Raw genomic sequence first — 22,002 nt, forward strand, 5'->3', positions numbered from 1 at the left:
AAGCCTCCAAAATTAAAAATCACTAAAATGTGCCTTCCTCCATTTAGTAAACATATTTAAATATATATAGATAGATTCACATAAATAAAATAATACAGTTATATATTAGCTTTCATGTTTATTCAACTTCACAGAAAATCCAAAACTGTGTCTGAAAATTGGTTATCTATCTAAATACCAACTGTTCATTACGGTGACATAATACTATGTGGTAGGGGAGATATGCCTAAGTTAAACAAATTCTTAAATTCCTGACATTCTTTAAGTGGGCAAAAGGAAAATCAAAAATCAAACTTACAAGTTATAAGAAAATACAGAAAGTAATGTAACCTTTAATACCCGGAACAAGTTTTACAGCCACATTTGTAATTTACATATACAGTGGAGATCACTGAAAAAGCTTCCTGTTGCACTGCAGCAAGAAATTTTATTATAGTGTAGATTAAACGGATTTGCTACAGAGTGCAGCAAGACAACCTCACTGAAGAATCATAAGATCTTCATAATGGAACTTGTTACAGTGAGTTAAATATTTTCTTAACTTTTTTATACAGTATATATTTTCAAAATGAACATTATCACTGAAGAGTTTGCTAACCACTGTTAGCAATTAACGTTTTACACATACTTAATTTTACTTTAGTTACAGTATGTGGTTCTCCAAATGTTAGTACATGAAATGTTAAGTTTCAACATAATGAGATAATCCCCTAAGATGACTCAGGACATCAAAACTTTGATCATTATTGCACCTATTTTTTCTACAGAAAAATGGAAAATTTACATCATAATCCTCCCAAAAAGTGAACAGACAAGTTATAAAATCACAGACTCACTGTCATTGAACAAAATCTACAATGAACATTTTTTGTGAATTGATGTACAGAATTAAATGTGCAGTGAAATTTGGTTAACTATGATCATGCAAATAAAAATCCTCCACAATCATTTTTTCACTGTTTTATAAAATGGTCTTAAAGATATACTCCCATAAACATTTCCGGTGCAATTTAGTCAACGACAAAAATACAAAGCTATCCCTTATTCTTTATTTTATAGATTTAAAAACATGCCTTTGTACTGCTGAAATAGAAATAGCGTGTTTGGGAGAACTGAGCTAATGACACATTTAAAAACCAACTGTATCTTGGTCCAACATTAGCTGCCTTGATATACAGCAGCCTCCCATAATCACTGGTGTCAGTACTGTTGTAGATGAAGAATAGTTAAATATTGAGAGATCAAGACACAATTCAAAACTTTTTTTTAAAAAATAAAAGGCCGTTTCATAAACATGAAGAAATCTTCAAAAGAAAAATAATCACATCAATTGTGATATACACTGGAAAATAGTAAAATGTCACTTTCCAAAATAGTTTCTTTATTATATCCCCCATCTATTATAACCAACTTGGAAATATACCTTAAACATAATGGCATATTAAATGAAAATGCTCCATTATCCATTGTGATAAATTTAATAAGTTAGAATATGATTTTCTTTTCTGATGGTAACCATGAAAAAATGAAAGAACAGCACCTGAAATACTAAAATGAATTTAGGAAAGCATTAAGTTGTAACCTATATGTTTTGGTTGAAAATACAGTTCATAAAACTGTATAAAGGATGCTGCCTTTGTTTCTATATTTTGTAGATTACAACAAAGAAAAAAGATATGCTCTAAACCCAAATATATTTCCACTTCTCCCAATCTGGACAAAGTGGAATTCCATTCGAAGTTCATAAGATTGTGAACCTACAGTAGCTCATATAGTTGGATATATCACTCCCACCCTGCCCCTCCCCCCCCAGAAACAATTTTTGGCTCCAAAATAAAGTACAATAATAAACTCTTGATGAAAAACTATGTTATGGGGCAATCTATCATATACTATGGCTAAATACGAATTTACAGAAAAGAGCACATCCCATTTTCAGCACTTTTTTTCATAAACATGCAACTCACTATAAAATACAAAACACTTGCTTTCAAGAACAGCTTTATAAAGACACACTGCATCAATAAAATTTTTTTCTTTCTGATTAACTTTATACTGTTATGGAGAACTGAAACACTTCTAATGTGTATATATCAGATTTTATATTATAGTGTAATAATTTGCATTTTCTGAACATAATGTTCAAGAGGAAATATCTATACACAATAACATTCTAGACTATTAAAAACTAATTCAAACTGCAGAATTTTATTGATACAGTAGATTAATAAAAACTGAAAAGGGATGATAAAATGGGATAAAGAACTCAGTACATTATTTTTATAACACACTCTTTAAAATTATAATATTTTAAATCTCTCTCTTTTTAAAATTTTCCTTGCCATGAAAGGCCAGAAAATTCTGGGACCAATACTGAGGTGTAAAATAATCAAACAACTTCAGGACTATTCCACAGTTTGCATGGCGTCCTCCCATCAGAGGCATTGTTCGGGTGTAATGGCAGACAATTTAGCACCTCTGAAGATTAAGGGTGCCCAGGAGTAAACACTAGGTAAGATACGCAAGGGAAAGAGATCACTTTAACTCTCCAACAAATTGTGACATCAAGAAAATGACACCATTTGTTGAAAAAAAAATTTCACAGTAAAACTGCAGAGAATACAAATACAAACACTGACAGATTACTGCTTAAGATCTATCCTAACAAACTCTTTTCAAATCAATAGATCCAATAAACAGCTGGGTACTGTCAGTTTAAAGCCGCAGATAAAAGCTATACAAGCACTTTAGAAGTCAGAAACATTAAAAAAAAAGAAGAAAAAATATATTTACAAGTTTCTTCTTTATGTCTACATAGCCATCACACATTAGACTTTTTCACAAGACTCCATAGTCAATGTTATACCGTGCGCATGGCTAAAGCATGTGACCACAAATACATGAGGTCATCAGAGTAAGGTCCAACTGTCCACTCTTCAGCAGTCCCACTTTGTGCATCAAAGGCTTTACTCAGCCTGAAGCTTGACAAAAAATTATTTTTTTCAAAGCTTTCACATAGAAAGTTATTAATGACATTTGTTCATCGCCTTTCTCTTTTAGAACTTCGCCGCCGTACCTTGAAAGAAATATCACCAGATGCTTAATTAAAATGGGTACATATTAATTAGACACAGCAGTAATTATTATTTTTTAACCAATCATTACTCTTAACATGTTCTTGATTTTCTTTGCTTTTCTTTCCTCAAAACCTTTCTCCTATGTTCCTGCCTTGACATCACACATTTAGACGTACATAATACATGAACGCCCATAAACAGCCTTTCCCAGGATAGCAAAAGAGAGAACTATCTTACTTTTCTATTTAATAATTTTAAAGAGAAATGAACAGAAGTCAATGCCAACAGCAAGAAAAACAATTGCAAATATCACCTTTTTACTTATGTTTCTGTAGTAAAAGAAAACATTTAATATTTATGAATTTAGGCTTACAGCTGTCTTTCTCAGAAAACAGCTATTGAGTTTGGATCATAACTATCAAATACATATAAATAATCTGAAATTCAGACATATTACCACTTACTGGCAAGTACTAATGAAAGCATAAAACTTTAGTTCAAAAAAGATCAGTATTAACAAGAGGAATACAAATAGAACAGGATTTTAATTTAATTAATTTACAGTATAGTTTTTCTTTGATGAAGACATCAGTCACTATGTACAACTCCTCAGCCTTATTTTTACACCCCCCTAAAACCCTTTACAAACAAGCCCAACTAGTTTGAGACCATAATTCAACATATTTATCTGTGGTCTTAATTCATTCACATAAATGCATCCTGATGCAGATAGAAGTGCTGATTATATTAAATGGAACAGAGGGGCAGGGATCAACCCTGGGACCTGATCAAACAACACAGGTTTCTCAAACAAAGATGGCTGGCTGAGCTGACCCAAAGATTCAGCATTAATGTTAGGAAGATGACAGCTCTTACTTAAATGTGTTAATTATATTTCTTCCAAAGAGAAAAAAATCTGAGATGTAACCAGCAAAACCATTCATTTCTTTAAAAAAAAAAGTATCTCAGGAAGCATCACATTCCTACCTCTGTAAAAGAAGTGCGTATTACCAATTTTATGAATTCCAAAAGCTAATTTTAGTTAAAGACATGATTTTATTCTATACGACTAACTACTAGTAGCTAGTGGGAAACTCAAACAAATACTTACGAAACAAGAGTATATATAACAGATACAGGAAGAACTTAAATGCGTAAAGTGTTGACATCAGACTGCCACTTGTTCCTCTCTGCATTCAGTTTTAAACTGGGCATTTACACTTTCACTAGGCTACGTCTATTATTCTCACTTGGTTTCAGGTTTTCACAAAGGACATAGTCTCCACTATCTAAGCCGGCAGATGAAACACTATAAACTAATGAAGAAAAATATATAAATATTTAGAATTATTAAGTAACAGCAAGTGCTAAATGGATCTGACCAAATATTTACCAACTCTAAGTCTATATTCCATACTATTACACATGGCACTTTCATAAACACATACATTTACTGCAGAAACTTCTTCTTCCTCTGTTTCTTCCTGTGGATTATCATCAACAGGAGAGCTACCCTGAAACACATCTACTTCTTCACTTGAATCATTTTCTTTAGTAGCGGCTTGTTTGGAGCGTCCTACACGGCTAGAGTAAAACACATGTAAAATAAAATGAACACTCTGATCCTTAAGTGGTAGGTTACTTCATAACAGGAAATGCTTTAAATATTTCACAGGCTTTCATTTATTATCATTTTTATTCTCAATTACCTTGTAAGCCAAGAAATATTTTTCTTACATTCCGAACCCTAAACAAGCACTTAATCCTAGAATCTTACATATAAAAAGATCTACCAAATAACAAGTCAGTGTAACTGAGACCAATACCATAAAGGATTTTAAAACATAACCCAAAGTCTACTCTTCCTTTTACCTTTCCCAACTCAGTAAAAGGCTGAGTTGCTCAAAGCAGAAATTTTAAGAGTCTTTCATCATAGTCTACAACTCTTTATCTAGCTCTAAGATTCTACTTATAAAGAAATCTCAAATCCATTCACTTCTCTCCATCTTCATTGTTACTACATAATTTCTAAACCATTCTCATCTCTTGCCTCTTCTCTCTACAAGTAATTTTTCAAAAATGTAAAAACAGCTGATGCCACGCCCCCTAGAGAGCCCCCTACGTACTGAGAGTAACTGCATAAACCTCCTTAATACAGTATATAAAGCGCTGCAGACAGGCCTTGCCTACCTGTCCATTCTCATCTCCTTCCACTCCCCAGTTCCCCACAACTACAACACAGCAATATCCTTGTCTTCCTTCAGCTCTCTGAATTTGCCAGGATTTTTCCCACTTCAGAACCTTCCCAAACAGTGTTCCCTCCACCTGAAATGTCCCTCTCCCTACTCTCTATCAGTCTAACTCCTACTACTCTCAAGGAACCAACTGGTCACTTTCCAAAGAGAAAAAAACTTCCCCAATTCCCCAGCCCTGTCCTTACATTCTCTTACAGCACCCTAACTTTATCCTTCAGGGCACATATCACAATTTACTATTCCATATTTATGTGTGATTATTTAATGACTACATGCCCATTTAGATGGTAAGTCCTATAAGGATAAGAATCGTGCCTGTTTTGTGCCACTATATTCCCTAGCACCTAGTACTCTCTGAAACAGGAGACACTCAAAAATATGTAATAGATGTCACCATTTAATTAAATGTATCTCTCTTGATAAATATTTGTTTTTTAACTAAGAACTTAGCCTCTCATTTCTATAAGCAATCGAAAATAGATATTGTTTAATCCATACTCAAACCAATTACTCAGATGTACTTGATTCAGTTTTTCAGAATTAACAGAAGAAAATACAAGGAAAATAATAGAATCTTTCTCAATTCCACTGAGGTCAGAACAAGAAAACAGACAAATCATAACATATGTTATTACACTACCTCTAAAAAGGGGCTTCCCAGTGAAAGGAAGTTAGATTGTTAAGACAGAATACAGAATCTCTTTCTGTATTGATTTTTTAACAGAAATGTTTGTTTGATTTAGAACACTCATGTGAGGAACTTGTGTAATTTTAGGAGGTAACATGATAAGCATCTAAGCCCTTAATTTTATGAGGCCCAAACAGAAACAAATTAAAGTTACAAGCATGAAAGATATTCACCCCGTTATATTCTTGTTATAAAATTAACCACGGGAATTTAAGATGCCTTAAGAATATTTTTTTATTGAGAAAACAATGATTTTCCATGGTTGAATACAAACACATTTATGAAGCTGCCACAAAAATGTACTTACCTTTACTTTTTATCTGAGGGAAAAATTATATGGAAAAAGGTAGGAAGTACTGGCTAGACACTCAGGTAACTTTTCCTCTTCCTATGGAATACACAGGAACAGGAAAAACTTTGAAGGTAACTGAGTATTTAACCAAGGTCTGTTGGCAACTCTGAAAAGTCAAGCTATTCAAGTATGGGATTACTTTCAGAAAAACTGCAAAATTTCTAGTAGAAGACACGCTATTCTATTTCTACTTTGAGGAGAAAAAAGGGCCAATTTACAAATTACAACACTGATGCCCCTGTCACTTTAATAAGTTTGGGCACAGATTTGTTACTGTAACTCTCCTATAAACATGTACTTGTGTGAACATCCAAAACTATCTATAGATACAGATGTGTTAATGTGATTAGAAAACAAACAAAATCAAGACATCAAAAACTTGAGATCACCATGTGATAATTTCTACAGATGTAATTTAAGAAAAATGATGCCTGTTACTTTCCGACATGGTTCAAAGAATCAAAGCAAAAGTGTAAAAGCTATTTTTTAAAGCTGTTGAGGAAAGACACGAAGAAAAACTGTAGCATGGAATGACAAGGTAACGTGGTCTATACTGTAATTATTTAAAAATACTTCATCATCTCTTCAGCTACCATAAAGTATGTATTGGAAATAATAAACTATTTGGTATTCATTTATAAAGTTTTGTCTAAAACCTGTAAAAATGTACAAATGTCACCAAAGGTTGACTGGGTATCAATCACCTAGGTAAGTTTACAAAAATGTTATGTTACCTAGCGTAATGGGGCTAAATATATGGGATTTAAATACAGCCCTATGTATATTTAGAAATTTATGAACCCCTGCAAAATAATTTGAAACTGGTTTGAAATTTAATATTATTTACAACTTACACATTTTTGGGGGGTTGTGATGGTGATGGCGTTTTTGATGGTCTTCCTCGTCCTTTCTGTGGTGTGGATTGTATGGATTCAACTGCACTAGTTTCAGGAGATTCTGCTCTGCTTTGGGGAAGACCCAAATGTGGATAGCATCAAATTATGATTTATAATATAATAACCAAATGTATGCAGTTTAGAGTTAAACATACTTACCTTTGTTGTGCTCTCCTTGAAGTTCGGTGCTGTTTACTTTTTGACTTCTGTTCTGTGTTTCCACTTTGTCTTTCTTCTTCTTCCTCTTCTTCTGCTGTTGAAGGTCCAGGTTTTTTTTTGCTTCCTTTTTTAGAAGTTTTCATTGTTGGCTCTTCTTTGGGTGTACCTCCACCAGGAGGTTTTGGTGGTCGGCCTCTTTTACCTTTTTTTGGTGGACTATTCTGTTCATCCTCATTTTCTAATATATCTTCTTTGAGCCTCTTTTCCTCAGGCCACTGCTGTTCATCTGATTCTGAAGCCGTATGGCCTCTCTTCCTTCCACGCTGACTGCCTTTAGGTTTCTGTTCCTGTACCAACTTAGTCAGGTCATCCATCCCTAATTTCTCCTCTGAATCTGTTACAGGTGTTTTTTTCCGGCTTCTAGGTTTGTCCAATTCAGACTAGGAATAAAAGCCACAATTTCAAATATAAAACTTAGTATGCATTGTTAGTATATGTATTTTTAAGAATCAAAAAAAAAATCTGTTATCCACTTCAGTCATAAAAATGTACCTAAATAAGGTATAGAGTTCTGAAGTACATCAGAACGATAACTATTTACTTACTTTTATTAATAATTTTCTAATTTAAAACACTATCTGGGGGTAAGAGGGTACGTTTTTATTCTTCCTCAAGCTAGAGAGCCTCAAATGAAACCCCTCAAGTTCAGTATTTGATTACATTATAAATTTTTGGTGAAGAGCTATTTCATAAAAAAGAACATTCTAAATTGAATGCTTAAATAATGGACAACTATACTGAAGTATAATGGATCTGTTTTGATAGTCAATTTAAGTAATCCTAATTTTACCACACAATGTATAATAAGACATTAAATATCAACTATGTTATATATATATCATGCATACACATCATAAAAGAACTATTTTTATTTTATAAATGGAGGTTGCAAGATACAAAAATTTAAACATATTCATCATTTATTAAAAATTCTGAAAACACTTCTGAATCAAAGATACCACTTCTTCCCAGATACAACTAACAAAAAAAATAACTTAAAAATCAGTGACTTTCAAATTTAAAATAAAATACCAGTCTACATTCACTGAATTTAAGCACTGACCAGCAGACGGAGACTGAGGAAATTCTTCAAAGAAACCAAGAATAGTGCATATGAATTTATAATGCTCTCCACAGGTATACACATGTACATACGACACGTAATATTTATAGTGCTAAGTTAATTTCCAAAACGTTTGTTCCAGTTTACATTCTTAAAAAAACAGTGAAAAATTATCTAATTACTTATAATTTTTTAATATGTTTAATTAGTCACTTGTGTTTCCTGCCTGTGAACTGCCTAATTATATCCTTCGTATTATGCCCTTTGTCCACCTGTTTGTTGAAGTCTGAGTTTTAATCTAAATATTCTACACTTTTGTGTATATTTAAATTTTATTTCCTATTTGTTATGAACTGAATTGTGTCCCCACAAAATTCATATGCTGAAGTGCTATGATATGATACTACTTGGAGATGTGGCCTTTGGGAGGTAATTCAGTTGAGATAAGGTCACGAGGGTGGGGCCTTCATGATGGGATTAGTATCCTTATGAAAAGAGACACCAGAGAGATCTTGCTGTCTCTCTCTCCACCATGTTAAGAACACAGTAAGAAGGTGGCCATCTGCAAACCAGGAATAGAGCTCCCACCAGGAACTGGATTGGCCCACACTTGATCCTGGACTTCCCAACATCCAGAAATGTGAGAAAATTAATTTGTGTTGTTTAAGCCTCCCAGTCTATGATATTTTGTTATGGCAGACTGAGCAGACTAAGACATTATTGTATCTTGTTTCAGAATAGGATGCTGAGTTGAGGTTCTAAACTGTTTTTCCTACTTCCACTGCCAAACAGACATCTAATCAATTTCAAAATCACTTATTTGTAATGCTTCCTTTATTTTGCATTATTTTTCAAAAAATAATGTGGGCTTTCCTGGTGGCGCAGTGGTTGAGAGTCCGCCTGCCGGTGCAGGGGACACGGGTTCGTGCCCTGGTCTGGGAAGATCCCACATGCCGTGGAGCGGCTAGGCCCGTGAGCCATGGCCGCTGAGCCTGCGCCTCCAGAGCCTGTGCTCTGCAATCGGAGAGGCCATAACAGTGAGAGGCCCGCATACCACAAAAAATAATAATAATAATAATAATGTTTCTGGGCTAATGTAACAACAGTGCAATATTTTACTAATTATAACTAAGTATGTTTGTGTTTGGTTGGGCTGATCTTATTACTCCTCTTTTTCGCATCCATTTTATTCTTCCACATGGACTTAAAATCACACTGGAATTTTACAATGATATCTTCATTTAGAAAGAACTGTCATCTTTTTAACTCATTTTTTCCATGAAGGAATATGGCATGTCTTCTCTCTTCTGTTTCTCAGTTTTGGTATTTTCTCCACCTAGGTTCCCCCTACCTCTTTTTAAGGTTATGTTTAGATCCATCTATCTAATTTCGTTGTTGTAATGGCTAGTGTTGTAAAGTAAATCCCCTTTCCCCCAAGTGTACATCTGATATAAAGTAAAATTACCAGAGTAAAATTATAGTTACATATATACATACATACGCCTACACTCTTAGTTTTTCGACTGCTTCCCTTATTTTTTTTAAGAGTACAAAAATAAAAATAAATTTGTCTCTTCTTTTTCATTGTCATACTTCTGGGTCCTATTTAATGTCTTTCAGAACTGGTCAAATATTCTAGAACAATTTTAAACAACAGGTTGTTTTGTTCCTGATTTTTAGTAAGAATGTTTCAAGTATTTTGCCTTTAAGAATAATAATTTTGACTAAATCACTGACTACTGATTTAAACAGATAAAACTTTTAGCATGTTAATGAAGTATCTTTCTAGTATTAATTTACAAAGAGTTCATATTTGTCAAGAATGAATTCTAAATTTTATTTGTGTCTGCTTGGCATGATCTGAGATTATCTTGTTAGTATTTTTATTTGGGATGTTGATTTGCTTTTTATTCTTTTTAGCATTTAAATTATCCTTGAAATCTAGGGGAAAATAAAGCCCTATAAATAATTGGTTTTAATTTGTTACTATTTATCTAGAGTTTTATACATAAATTAAAAATTAACTGTCATTACTTAGAGGTGGGAAGAGAAACATTAAATTAAAACTAAACCCTCCAATTTTCAACGCTACAATTCATTCTGACATCCAAAGATCTGAAAAAGTGGCTGAATTCATTTATGCTCTGGAAAAGGTTGTTGGCAAACCCGAAATTCAGTGTCTGTTTTCTTGAGAATATCATAAAATAATCTAAGCTTCCTAAAGCATTACATTCTCTAATTTTTCATTTTGTACCGTATTGTTTTCAGAACAGAGGGGGTATAAAATTGAGGTTAGAAGCAGGAAATGGAGAAAATATGTTATTTGTAAAGCTAAATATTACAATACAAATGTATATGAAGAATAATTCCTTTGCAGTGAAATTTCAACGTGAAGCTCGTAGTATATAAAAAAGACAATACTCTTTTACCATAATCTATCGGTCTTTAAATTGAACTTCTGTCTCATAATGCTCACCTCTTTGAGAATATTTCAGTTGAAATGAGCTTATTAATAAGGTTCTTCTGAAAATGGATGCAATGTTACACAAAAGACCGCCAAAAGCCTTCATTAATTATATAAATAAATCACAAAACTCAGAAATTCAAAACTGTTCTATAAAAAATAGACTTCAGGGCTTCCCTGGTGGCGCAGTGGTTGAGAGTCCGCCTGCCGATGCAGGGAACACGGGTTCGTGCCCCGGTCCAGGAGTATCCTGCATGCCGCGAAGCGGCTTGGCTCGTGAGCCATGGCCGCTGAGCCTGCGGGTCCGGAGCCTGTGCTCCGCAACGGGAGAGGCCGCGGCGGTGAGAGGCCCGCGTACAGCAAAAAACAAACAAACAAAAAAGACTTCGTTCTGCATTGCTCCAAAAGGTAGAACTAGATATGGAATTTATAGGCTAGCAAAATATTAACCATGCTTCCTAATTAAGGGGGTAGTGGGGAGGGAAAGGAGGCAGTATATGTGGGTATGGGTAGCCTAGTTGAGGTTTCCAACAAATGAGAGAAATTATAAGCTCTCCACTTAAGGCATTTTCAAGCACCAACTCTCATAAATGATAATGAAGAAATTTCTGCACTAAGTGAGAAGCAGGACTAGAAGACATAAATACCTTTTCCAACTCAAAGATTCTTCCATAAATCAGGATAACAGGATTCCTTTCTGGCTAAGCAATCAATTTTTAATTCTGTTTGGGTGAAAATTTTAAACAGCCAATAAAAATCTGAATTTATAGTATAGTTAGGATTTAGTAAGAATTTTAGAATTTTAATTTTTTTAAGTGGAAAGAGAAACAATCTGCTAAAATAAATTACTGGAGAAATCTGAAAAAAACTGAAAATAATTTAAACTTCTTGGGATATGTAAGCTTGGGCCAGTGGAAGACAGGAGTGCAAGTTCTATGTCAGAGAAAGAAAATGTTTTTATTAATAACCTTTTGCCTCTATTAATTGAGTAGATTAAAACACATTAACTTTCATTATTATGATAATCATTAATCAAAAATATTAATCTTTATAACAAAACAGCAGCAACAACTATTCATTTGGGCTAATTCATTTATTCTGATAAACCTTACCAGCTAAGTATCCACACTTCACTGATAAAGGAACTCATTCAGGGAAACTAATGGGTTATTCAAGAAATGTTTAGAGCTAACCTCAAAAGTCAAAATATGCTCAATTATTAATGCCATCAGGTTGTGTTGCAATACACAACTGTATTCTGTATCTTTACTAAAAGTACCAAATTTGTCTTCAAATGACATTTATAAATTATGCCTATCACACACACATCAACATCATTGCTATTAAGATTTTAAAACTAAACAAGGACTTTATGAAAACAGTAGCACTTCCTACATTTACTAGAAACTTATTTAGTAATTAAAGGCTCAAGAAATCAACTAAAATGAAGGAAACTTTAAGGACCCTCATTCTAGCCTCCTTCTCTAAGGCTAAGCCTAAATTTACTGTGTTTAAAAAAAAACACAAAAGCCAAGCAGTTCTGAGTATGGAACTGGCATGTTTGATTCCAAAGCTCTAAAGAATAAAGATTGCTTACTAGAATGACAAGAAACACAAGAAGTTCAATATACTTAAATTGCATGGTAGAGGATAATTATGAACTCAAACTTGTGAGTAAAATCAGATGTCAAACTTGAGAGTAAAATTAACTGGTTTCAGTGTAAAAATGATTATTTACATAGTAAAAATAATAATTATTGTACTTATTATAAAATCAAACCAAATATCTCACCCTTACAAGATCAGAGTCGTCTCTCTTGTCACTTTTTTTCCCCGGCAAAGGTGAAGACATTGTGTAATCTTCATTTTCACTGTGATCCATTTCAGAGCTATCAAGCCTTTTAATATAGACATTTGTAATTGTTATTACAATCAAATAACCTTAAAAGTTTTTCCTTTTCCCTAGTGTAGCTTTATAACTTTATGAGGAAAAGTTTCATTCTTTTCAAAAAGTATCCGTTTTAGTATATTTAACACCATTTGGCTATTTTCCATCATCTTCCCTTTTCATCCCTTCCCTAGATTACTATTAGCTGACTCCAAAGTGGCATTTCCTACCTCAATTCTAGTGCCTCTATTCTCCACCAATAATCTGGGCAATATTTTAAAAGCACAAATTAGACCACTAGACTCCAGAACATCTTCCAGTTTTACTTAAAATCAAACCCAAATTCCTTACATTACCCGCAAAGTCCAAACATAATCTGGGTACCTCACACCTTCATCCCTGACCATTATTCTCTCTTTCCTACTCTCCAACCAAACTGATCTCTCAAACACACCTAGCTCATTCCCTTAGAAAGAATCTTAGCGAACCGATGGGATTTGGAGAAAAAAAGCAACAAAGGCTGAAAGAAAGTTTAACCAAAAGTAAAGTAGGGAAACTACGAGTCATTTGTTGTGAAAAACAATGGGAGATGAGGACTGGGTAAAACTATATATTGGTCTTGAAAACAAACAAGGGAAGCCAATTAAGATTTCCAAGCAATGGAATAACCTGAAAACATAGCATTTAAAAAAGATTATCTAGCAGTGATATGATATACAATACAAAGACAGAGGAATAAGAAAGGGAAATAGCCAAATACTACAGTAATTAAAGAAAGGGAATGAATATGATGATAGCAGAAAAGAGAAGTATTAAACAAACATTGTAGAGAAAAATAACTGGCAAAACTTATTAGCACAGGGGAAAAATCAAAGACAATTTTGAGGCTCTTAGCCTAGATGGGTGAATTAGATCATCTTTGATTATAACCAGGAATTCAAGGAGAAAAGCCAGTAATTTAGGAAATGAGTTGCTGGAAATGTTTTTGGTCATGTTAAATATGAGGCCATCCAGTAGAAAAATGTCTAAATGACATAGGTAAAGAACGGTCACTTAGGTATCAGCCACTAATATGCATTAAAACAGGAATCTAGAAAAAATAAGAACTTTAGATGTAATTTTTGTTTTAATTCGATTATACTATATATCATTTAATAATTTATTCATTACAAGGAAACTGATAAGACATTTTAGAATGTCTCCTCCCTTCTTTACTGATTGGTTATGAATTGTGCAAAAGACAACATAATCTTTCATAATAACTTAGCAAAATGAATAAATGGTGGCAGTTTAGCCTTGTACGAGGCTCTGCTGCTGACAAATGGTATGCTAAGCCCCATGCTAAAACCAGTTAAAGTGTGATTTTCCTTTTTTCTTTCTTAAGAAGAAAAAAAAAATCTCCTGCAAAGCATAATTCAAAAGTACGTTTTTAAAATATTTTTTTAAACAAAAAAGTTTATATACGTACATGGTAAAAGAAATTCAAACCATATCAGAACATAAAATCATCTCCCTCCTACACTAGATTATTGTAAACACTATTAAGACGTTGTGTACTCTTCCCCAAATTTTCTATGCATATACAAGCAAATGAAAATACAAACCCTTCTTAAAAACTCAAAAATACTTTACACTGTTCTATTCTTTCCCTTTTTCACTCAATAATACATTGTGGAAACTCTTCATATGAGCTCATACCTCATCATTTTTTAATGACTATGTATTCCATTGTATGGATGAACTAGACATTTAGTTTGGAAACTAGCTTATGTCTACCAACAACAACAAGCTAAAATATGAAAGGCTAAGATGGAGTACCTACCTAAATGAGTAAGCAAATACATTTAACTTGTAAATGGCTACCAGTGTTAAAATAGGAATGTTCAGATATGCACTGATTTTCATTCACTGACATTAAATGTAAATGATGTTACTTTAGATCTCATAGCCTTGATGGAGTCCTTAAATGTTAAGTATGGTATTTCTTATGTACTTACCTTCCTTTTATTCTTCCAGGAGAGCTTGGATTTGAGCTGCTGCTTGCATTGCTTACAGTTTCCATTCGTGATGATTTTGTCTGAGATTGTTTGCCTGCTGATGAAAGCGGCTTATTAACAGCTCCTAGAACATTGGTTGTTTTAGGCTGAAATGAAAAATGCATATCTTTCTATTTGATTAAAACCAAAAGAAGTTTAGATGTAAAGAATCATAAATAGTACCTGTCAAAGTATTTACATATACAAATCATGAAAAACTTGCTTATCCTTAAGCAAAATAAGAATAAGAATTATAAATTGAATATCACTGAACAAAAACTATATAAACAGAGTAATAGTTAAGTTTCTTAGTTACCTGCAGTAAAAGGCTTACATAGGAAGTGAGAGCACATAAAATGTATAGTCAAAAATGAAAACTGATAATTAGACTCTTGCTAGGGAAGGACATAAGAAGATGTCTTTTTACTTTAATATTTTTATCTTAATATTACAAGACAAGATATTTGAAAGAACGTCTCCAGGGTTTTATCATAAGCTAAAAAACAAGTTCTATATCTCAGCTTGCATCTATATAGTAAATATAACTATTTCTTACTAGTAAACGGAAGATAATACTTTTGATATATCAATTTTTAAAGAAATGCTAAATAACATAATTATGCCAACAGTCACACTAAAATAAACTACCACATAAAAATTAAAACAATTTTCAAAACATACTTTTCCAGGAGTGAAAAACGATTTCATTTCTGGAGGCAGATAATTTTTGGTGTTACTGAAGTTCTACAAACAAGGGAAAAAAACAATAGTCAATGACTACTGAAGCACTGTATCTAGGAGGTGATTCAAAAGCCAACAAAGCATAGAGCAGCTTTTGTTTTAAAGTACATTATAAAATACATATTTGTTTAAACTAAACAGTCAGTTGAAACACAAAATTTTAGTCACTGATTTTAAATGCTGTAATAAGCTTAAACTAACCTCGTACTAATTCTAGTACTAACACAACATATTTGAGCTCTAACATGCTAGAGCTCTAAGAGCTCATCATCAGCAAACACATGCTTATGTAATAATACTCTCCAGGGAAGAGACTTCACATACTCCTATTATCTTAATCACAAAAAGGTGAATGCTTAAAAGCAGACAGTCCATTTTATTGGGTGAACTTACAGGACTGTTCTGATCTCTGTACACTGGGTAAGACGTTAACCGGTATTTTGCTTTAAAAAAAAAAGAAAAAGGTAGTGGCTGTTTCCTCTCAGTTACTTTAACAGGCTTAGATGCACTATAAAACTCCAAGAGAGATTCTAAAATACACCAACACCTTTTTTAGTATCATACAATACTTGAGTTTTCTGAGAGTGGTTTGGGAACATCCCTGTAGTGTTCCCAGGGTCTTGGGCCTGTTTAGTGTCAGTTCCCTGCTTGTTTCTTCATACCAGTTAGAAATCTCAAGGGCTTATCAGACTATCTCTATCAGCATTCTCCTTCCCATTTTGGATCAATGGCCATTATCTTATAGATTTACAAGCTTTGATCATTTTTGCCTGTGCTCTTAGACTAGCATAAAACTTGGAATACAAACTCTAGATCATCCTAACTCATCTCGGAACCTATTTGTGTCCTCCAGTTTGCCCCATATTCTGGTCTTGAACCACATTGTTAAGACTCACGGCAACCTTTTCATGACATTAGTAGTGTGTCACTTCTTGATATTGATTCTTCGTGATCTTCCCACAACCTAGTGCTGAGAATACATTTTATTTCAACGTATACAAACAAATCCTAAAATAGCTACCTTGTCAGGTTGGGTGAAAAAACGAGCTGGTAGTACTGGGTCTTTAGGAGATTCCAAACTATATGTGGTGCTTTTTGACATAATGATATTCATGGCAACATCACACACAGTATACAGTTTCTGCAATGGTATTAAAAGAAAATTAGGTACTTAAATCAGTATCCTAGACTCTGAGAATTAGGAGTAATTCTAGAACATGCATTTAGTATGCAATTTTCAGGACAATAGTGTAAGTTAAAAGACTTACTCTATTATTTTCATTAGTTTACTAGTAACAGCATTACTACTAATTCTATATTAATTCTATGTTATTAAGTCTAATTACTACTAATATGAATACTACTAACTATTTATTATACTACTAACAGAAAAGACTGATGTCTACAGAAGTTTCATACCCTATACTCAAATGCTTGAAATCAACATGGAATCATAACTATTTACAAAGAATTACATACTTCATTCATTTTTGCATCATCTGGTCCTTGAGCATCTTTTGTTTGTTTAATATTTTCTACCATCTTTCTGATAAATGCATGACTGTTATTTTCATTTTTAGCCATTAATATTTCCAGAACAAACCAAAGACACCTAAAAAATACCAAGAAAAAAAGAAAAAAATCACTGTTAAATACAGATATAATTCTAAATATAAATATAATGAACTCCAGGAGCAGGAAAAATTAAAAAGAAACAGCTGTAAATCAACAGAGAAAAAAATATGTCACATACATATCACAACATATCAGCAATGTACGTGCGAGGTCGTAATACCCCTTCTCAAAGTCTCACTAACTTTCTTAGGGAGGCAGGTTAAAAAGAAACAGAAATGGTGGAAAGAATGAAGTGATCTTAATCCCTGGCTATGACAGGAAGGGAAGACTGCCTAAAGGAATAACTGGGCCATAGATAAAGTGAAGTCTCAAATATTCAAGACTGACTGTAGTCCTGAATGGAAGTCTTCAAGAAAATCTAACCACCTTACTCAATAGTAAGAATCTTCATCAATAAATCTGAGGAAAAAGTCATGGCTGACAACTCTACATACTGTTTTTGCTTAAAGGAAGAAAAAAATAAAAGAAAGTGTCAGTACCTCAGTTTTAAAGTTAACTACATTAAATTCTACTCAAGAAAAAACTGAAAGTGCTTTGTCTCTGTGTTATGTAGACAGAATGGGACAGAGGGATAGCACAGAGGAGAAAATGGGAGAAGAGAGAAATGTGAAACAAGGTATCATTCTAGAAGGGAAAAAAGTAACCTTTGAGACCTCAGGCACAGGATAAGTTCTTCTGGTGTGGCTCTCTGCTGCGATGGAGATCACTCATGGCTGTACTAGGGCAATTTACAAATACCGCCCAAAATGTTTAGTAAATTCCAAAGAATATTTTATCTATTTCAAAAACTAATGTGTTCCGATAAGGAGGAGTGGCTAAAAGTTGTCATTAGTTATATAATCACTCTAACACAGAATTCATTTTGGGAAAACTAACTGCTTATTTTTTAAAAATAGAAACTGTGGCAAAAAGAGGGTAAAATCATTTTCTCTTGTCACGAGAAAGTTGTCAATAATTTAATTTTATTCTCTTGAAGCACCTCAAATACTTAACTATAAAATATTTCTATGAATCAAGAAACCAAGAGTTATTTTCCTTTAATAAGAAGCTAAAGGCATAAGAAATTAATTTATTCAAAGCCACAAAGGTCATTCTTTATTGTAACAGAAACAGGGTCTCATCCATATTTTAAAGAACTCTGGTAGTCTTACAAAGACTTCTCTAAATACCCTTATATTCCCCTATCCCACACCCAGGCATATATAGTCTTCTGGCCTCTCAACAAGAATCTTTGAAAGAACTGTTAACTGTCATAAACTTTAATTAGAGAATCACCAATGAAGTAGTAAGTGGGATCAGTTGCCTGGTTATCAACTTGGCCCATTACTAAATTAGACTATTCTCTATTCCTTACAGAGGAAGATAGTAACTGCAAAGAAAATGTGCTTACTATGTGAATAAAAGAGAATATTAATTCTCCCCACATGAAAATCTATACAGTGTTTCAGAAGAAAGTAGGAAAAGATAAGAACTGGAAATGGAAACTCTTAATGGTTGCTTCAATAAAAAAGAAATGCCAGACTGGTAGAGAAATATGTCAGTAATACAGTAATTATGCTAAGTTGTTTTGGGAAATTATATAAGAAATGAAACATGAAGAGATGGTATGAAAAAAGAAAAATAAGAGAACAAATAAGGTAAAGAACCTGAAACTCCTAAGAAATGAAATAAATTTAATACACTAATTATAACTGAGATTCCATTATCAGCAAGAAAGGGAAAAAACTTTCAGAAAATATGAAAATGGGATGGAAAAAGTCTTACTCTTTAACATCTTTAAGTTGTTCAATATCCTGTACTTTGACATAATCTGGGTCATGTGCCAAAAGGTGAATTGTATATGGAACAACATACTCGGGTAGAAGAGACAATAATTTTTCTGAAAAAGAAAAAGAAAAAACAAAACAAAACAAAACAAAAACAGCCAGGTTAGAAAACCAAATCTTACTCATTCTCTTTCTCTCTCTCTCTGATACTATGTTTCCTGCATCCCAATAGTTTACCACAATATGACTGGAAGAAAAATATATTGAAATGTCCAGTGCTGAGGTACATCATAAATTAAAGTTTATTCATTCATCCATCATGGCCAATATTGATTTGCCTACTAAATGCACCATGTGCTGAGGCTACAAAGACAAATATTTCAATTTTCAATAGATATGGGAAAAAGTGACCCAAACTATATTCAAGACTAAGGAACATAAGTCTATTTTTTTTATTATTAGTAACTCTATGTTCAACACTCCCTTGTAAGCTGCAGAGCAAAATGAAAAAAACTAGTAAATTTTTCAGTTAGTATGACACAAAAACAGGAAGTAACAGTTGATACTATTTGCTATTATTTGTAACATAAGAACAGATATAAAGGAACAGACATTGTTTCTAGGGCATTTTAAATAACAAACATCTTTTTAGTTTAAATTCAAATATTTTAATATTTTGACTGAGATCAGCATATTCCATTAGAGGTAGAATGGAAGTCCTAACTAGTTTTAATAAAGGTTACTCAAAAGACCAGGATTCATATTCTGAACAATTCTTTTTATATTTCCTACTCTCAAAATTTTAAATCAGATGTTCAATCTAGAGTATAATAATGTATGTGTCAATAAGGCACCAAGTTTTCTTTATTTCTACTGCTGAACTCAAAGAGAATAAGTTTGTGTGTAATATCATTCATTTCAAGGTAGGTATAGAAGAAAAAAGTAACAAGGTTCAAAAGTCAGTGAAAAAGTCTGTCAAACATTTATTGAGTGCTTACTATTTTCCAGACCTTCTATTTTTATTGGGGCTTACTATTTTAAATATAAAGATGCATAAGACTAGATAAAAACCTCATACTAAAGCATGGACAGGACAGAAGCTATACTTCAATGTGGACAGTGCCCTAAAATAAGAATAGCTAACAACTACTGAGTACTTCTTTGGACCATGCATTATGCCAGGTGCTTTATACACATAACTTTTTAATCATAATCATAACCACCATAAGCTATGAGTAAAACTATACCAGTCTTACAAAAAGGAAACTAAAGCTCAGATTGCACAAGTAACCCGCCCAAACACAACCAGTAAATGGCAGTGGTGGGATTTGACTCCAGAGCCCTCATTTTTTCTAAGGTGAGGTAGGAACAGAAAGAAAGAGGGTCCTAGTGATGAGGTTAACACCAAAACCGTATTTTAAAGGATTCAAAAGGGGCAAACCACTCTCCTTCGTTTTGTTTGTTTATTTGTTTGGACAGAAGGGGGACGCAATTTCCAGACAGAGTTGACAACAGAGAAAAAAGATGGCTATACCGATTTCAAATAATCCAGAGTACAATGAGCACAGAATTCATAGTCAGGAGTAGCTAGAGAGAAAGCTTAAAACTCAGGCTGAGGGTAAACTAAAAAGGGCCATGCTGATGAGCTTCAACTTGACCCTATGAGCAATAAGCAATCGACAAAGGTTTCAAAGCAAGGACGTGATGTGATCTCATCTGTTTTAGAAAGATAATTTTGACAGCGGTGTGGCACAGCTGGAGGTGGGTCAGAGGCAGGGGAACATTTACAACAGGGAGTTAGTTAGGAGTATATAAAATAATCCAAGTGAAATACAGCAGTGTAGGAGAGTTGAGGAGAAATATTCAAGATATCCAGAAGAAGAATTAAGAGGATTTAGTGACCAATGAGAGGAAAAAAGAAGGCGTGAAGAATGCCTCTGATTTCTGACTTGCATAACTGGATGGATTTTAATGCTGTTGATCAAGTCACAGAAGTCAGAGGGGCACAAAAACTAATAGTGTGGATGGGGTAAAGTGAGCAGATTTTAAAAAGGCACACAGGAACTTGCTATTAATGTCAGCTACAGGTGAGGACAACCAATAAAGATCAAAGACCAGTACTTTTTTAAACTAAAAGACAGTACGTAGACAATCTACATAAATGTACCGCTTACTGTTTTATTTACCTCCAAAGTCACCGATTTTTTTCCCTTGGCCTTTTAGTCAGTTGCATAAAGAGCTATGGGTTGATATTTAAATACCCATGCGTTTATACTTTAAAATGACCTATTAAAAGGAAAAGCTGCTACTGAAAAACAGTAACAACTTCTTATTTAATGAGGGCAAGTTAGAATATAATAAATAACAGTAACATCATTTTGTGTTCTATAAAAGTGAAACTGGCAGGATGGGAAAGTACACTTTTCATTTTCATATACGCTTACCACTAACAGCTGCATGCTGTTTCAGATACTCGCGTCTCACATTGATATTTTTTACCAGACACTGCCTGGCATGAGCTCTTCTTTCTTTTACAGGATCTTTTGCACAAAGTGCACAAATTGCCATATACTCAAGTGGAAGCCGTAATCGGGAAAGACCTTTGTGCAGTTTCTGAGCAAACACTTGTCTTACTTGATAGCATTCATCCTGAAAGACACAATTATTTAACATATTATCCACATGGTACCAAAGAGTAACAACTTTAGATATGAAATTCGCTATATCAAGTAACCAGAAGGGTAAACATAGCAAGTTTACCCACAATCACTGCTTCTGTTCACAAGACTGAGATGTGATAAGTTAATATCAAGGCTGGAGTGACCACCTGGACCCTAATAACTACCAGCTACCTGGTGTTAGAACATATTGAATGTAATCTTAAAACAGATAACACTAGTAAATATTAATCCATCCTAACTT

The 22,002-nt window shown here is 33.4% G+C and overlaps 1 protein-coding gene across 6 annotated transcripts in view; it reads right to left on the reverse strand.

Annotated features, from left to right (window-relative positions):
• Positions 1–301: 301 nt before the first annotated feature.
• Positions 302–22,002, reverse strand: part of PDS5B (PDS5 cohesin associated factor B) — a 196,883-nt gene continuing 175,182 nt past the window's right edge. For 2 of the 6 annotated variants that reach the window (XM_022574628.3, XM_089899279.1), the window contains 11 exons: positions 21,525–21,729; positions 19,079–19,193; positions 17,159–17,291; positions 16,701–16,820; positions 15,620–15,682; positions 14,900–15,045; positions 12,807–12,912; positions 7,428–7,867; positions 7,227–7,337; positions 4,526–4,661; positions 302–3,076 (listed from right to left, as the gene is read on the reverse strand). In XM_022574628.3, the coding sequence (XP_022430336.1) occupies positions 3,041–3,076; positions 4,526–4,661; positions 7,227–7,337; positions 7,428–7,867; positions 12,807–12,912; positions 14,900–15,045; positions 15,620–15,682; positions 16,701–16,820; positions 17,159–17,291; positions 19,079–19,193; positions 21,525–21,729 (1,611 nt within the window). In that variant the 3' untranslated portion in view covers positions 302–3,040. The remainder of the gene's footprint in view (positions 3,077–4,525; positions 4,662–7,226; positions 7,338–7,427; positions 7,868–12,806; positions 12,913–14,899; positions 15,046–15,619; positions 15,683–16,700; positions 16,821–17,158; positions 17,292–19,078; positions 19,194–21,524; positions 21,730–22,002) is intronic. The other 4 variants (XM_022574627.2, XM_022574626.2, XM_022574631.3 and 1 more) reach the window with 4 other exon arrangements.

The sequence above is a fragment of the Delphinapterus leucas genome, chromosome 18 (assembly GCF_059928025.1).
Source record: "Delphinapterus leucas isolate spDelLeu-1000000601 "Yukka" chromosome 18, BTC_Dleu_Yukka2, whole genome shotgun sequence".
NCBI classification, from domain to species: domain Eukaryota; kingdom Metazoa; phylum Chordata; class Mammalia; order Artiodactyla; family Monodontidae; genus Delphinapterus; species Delphinapterus leucas.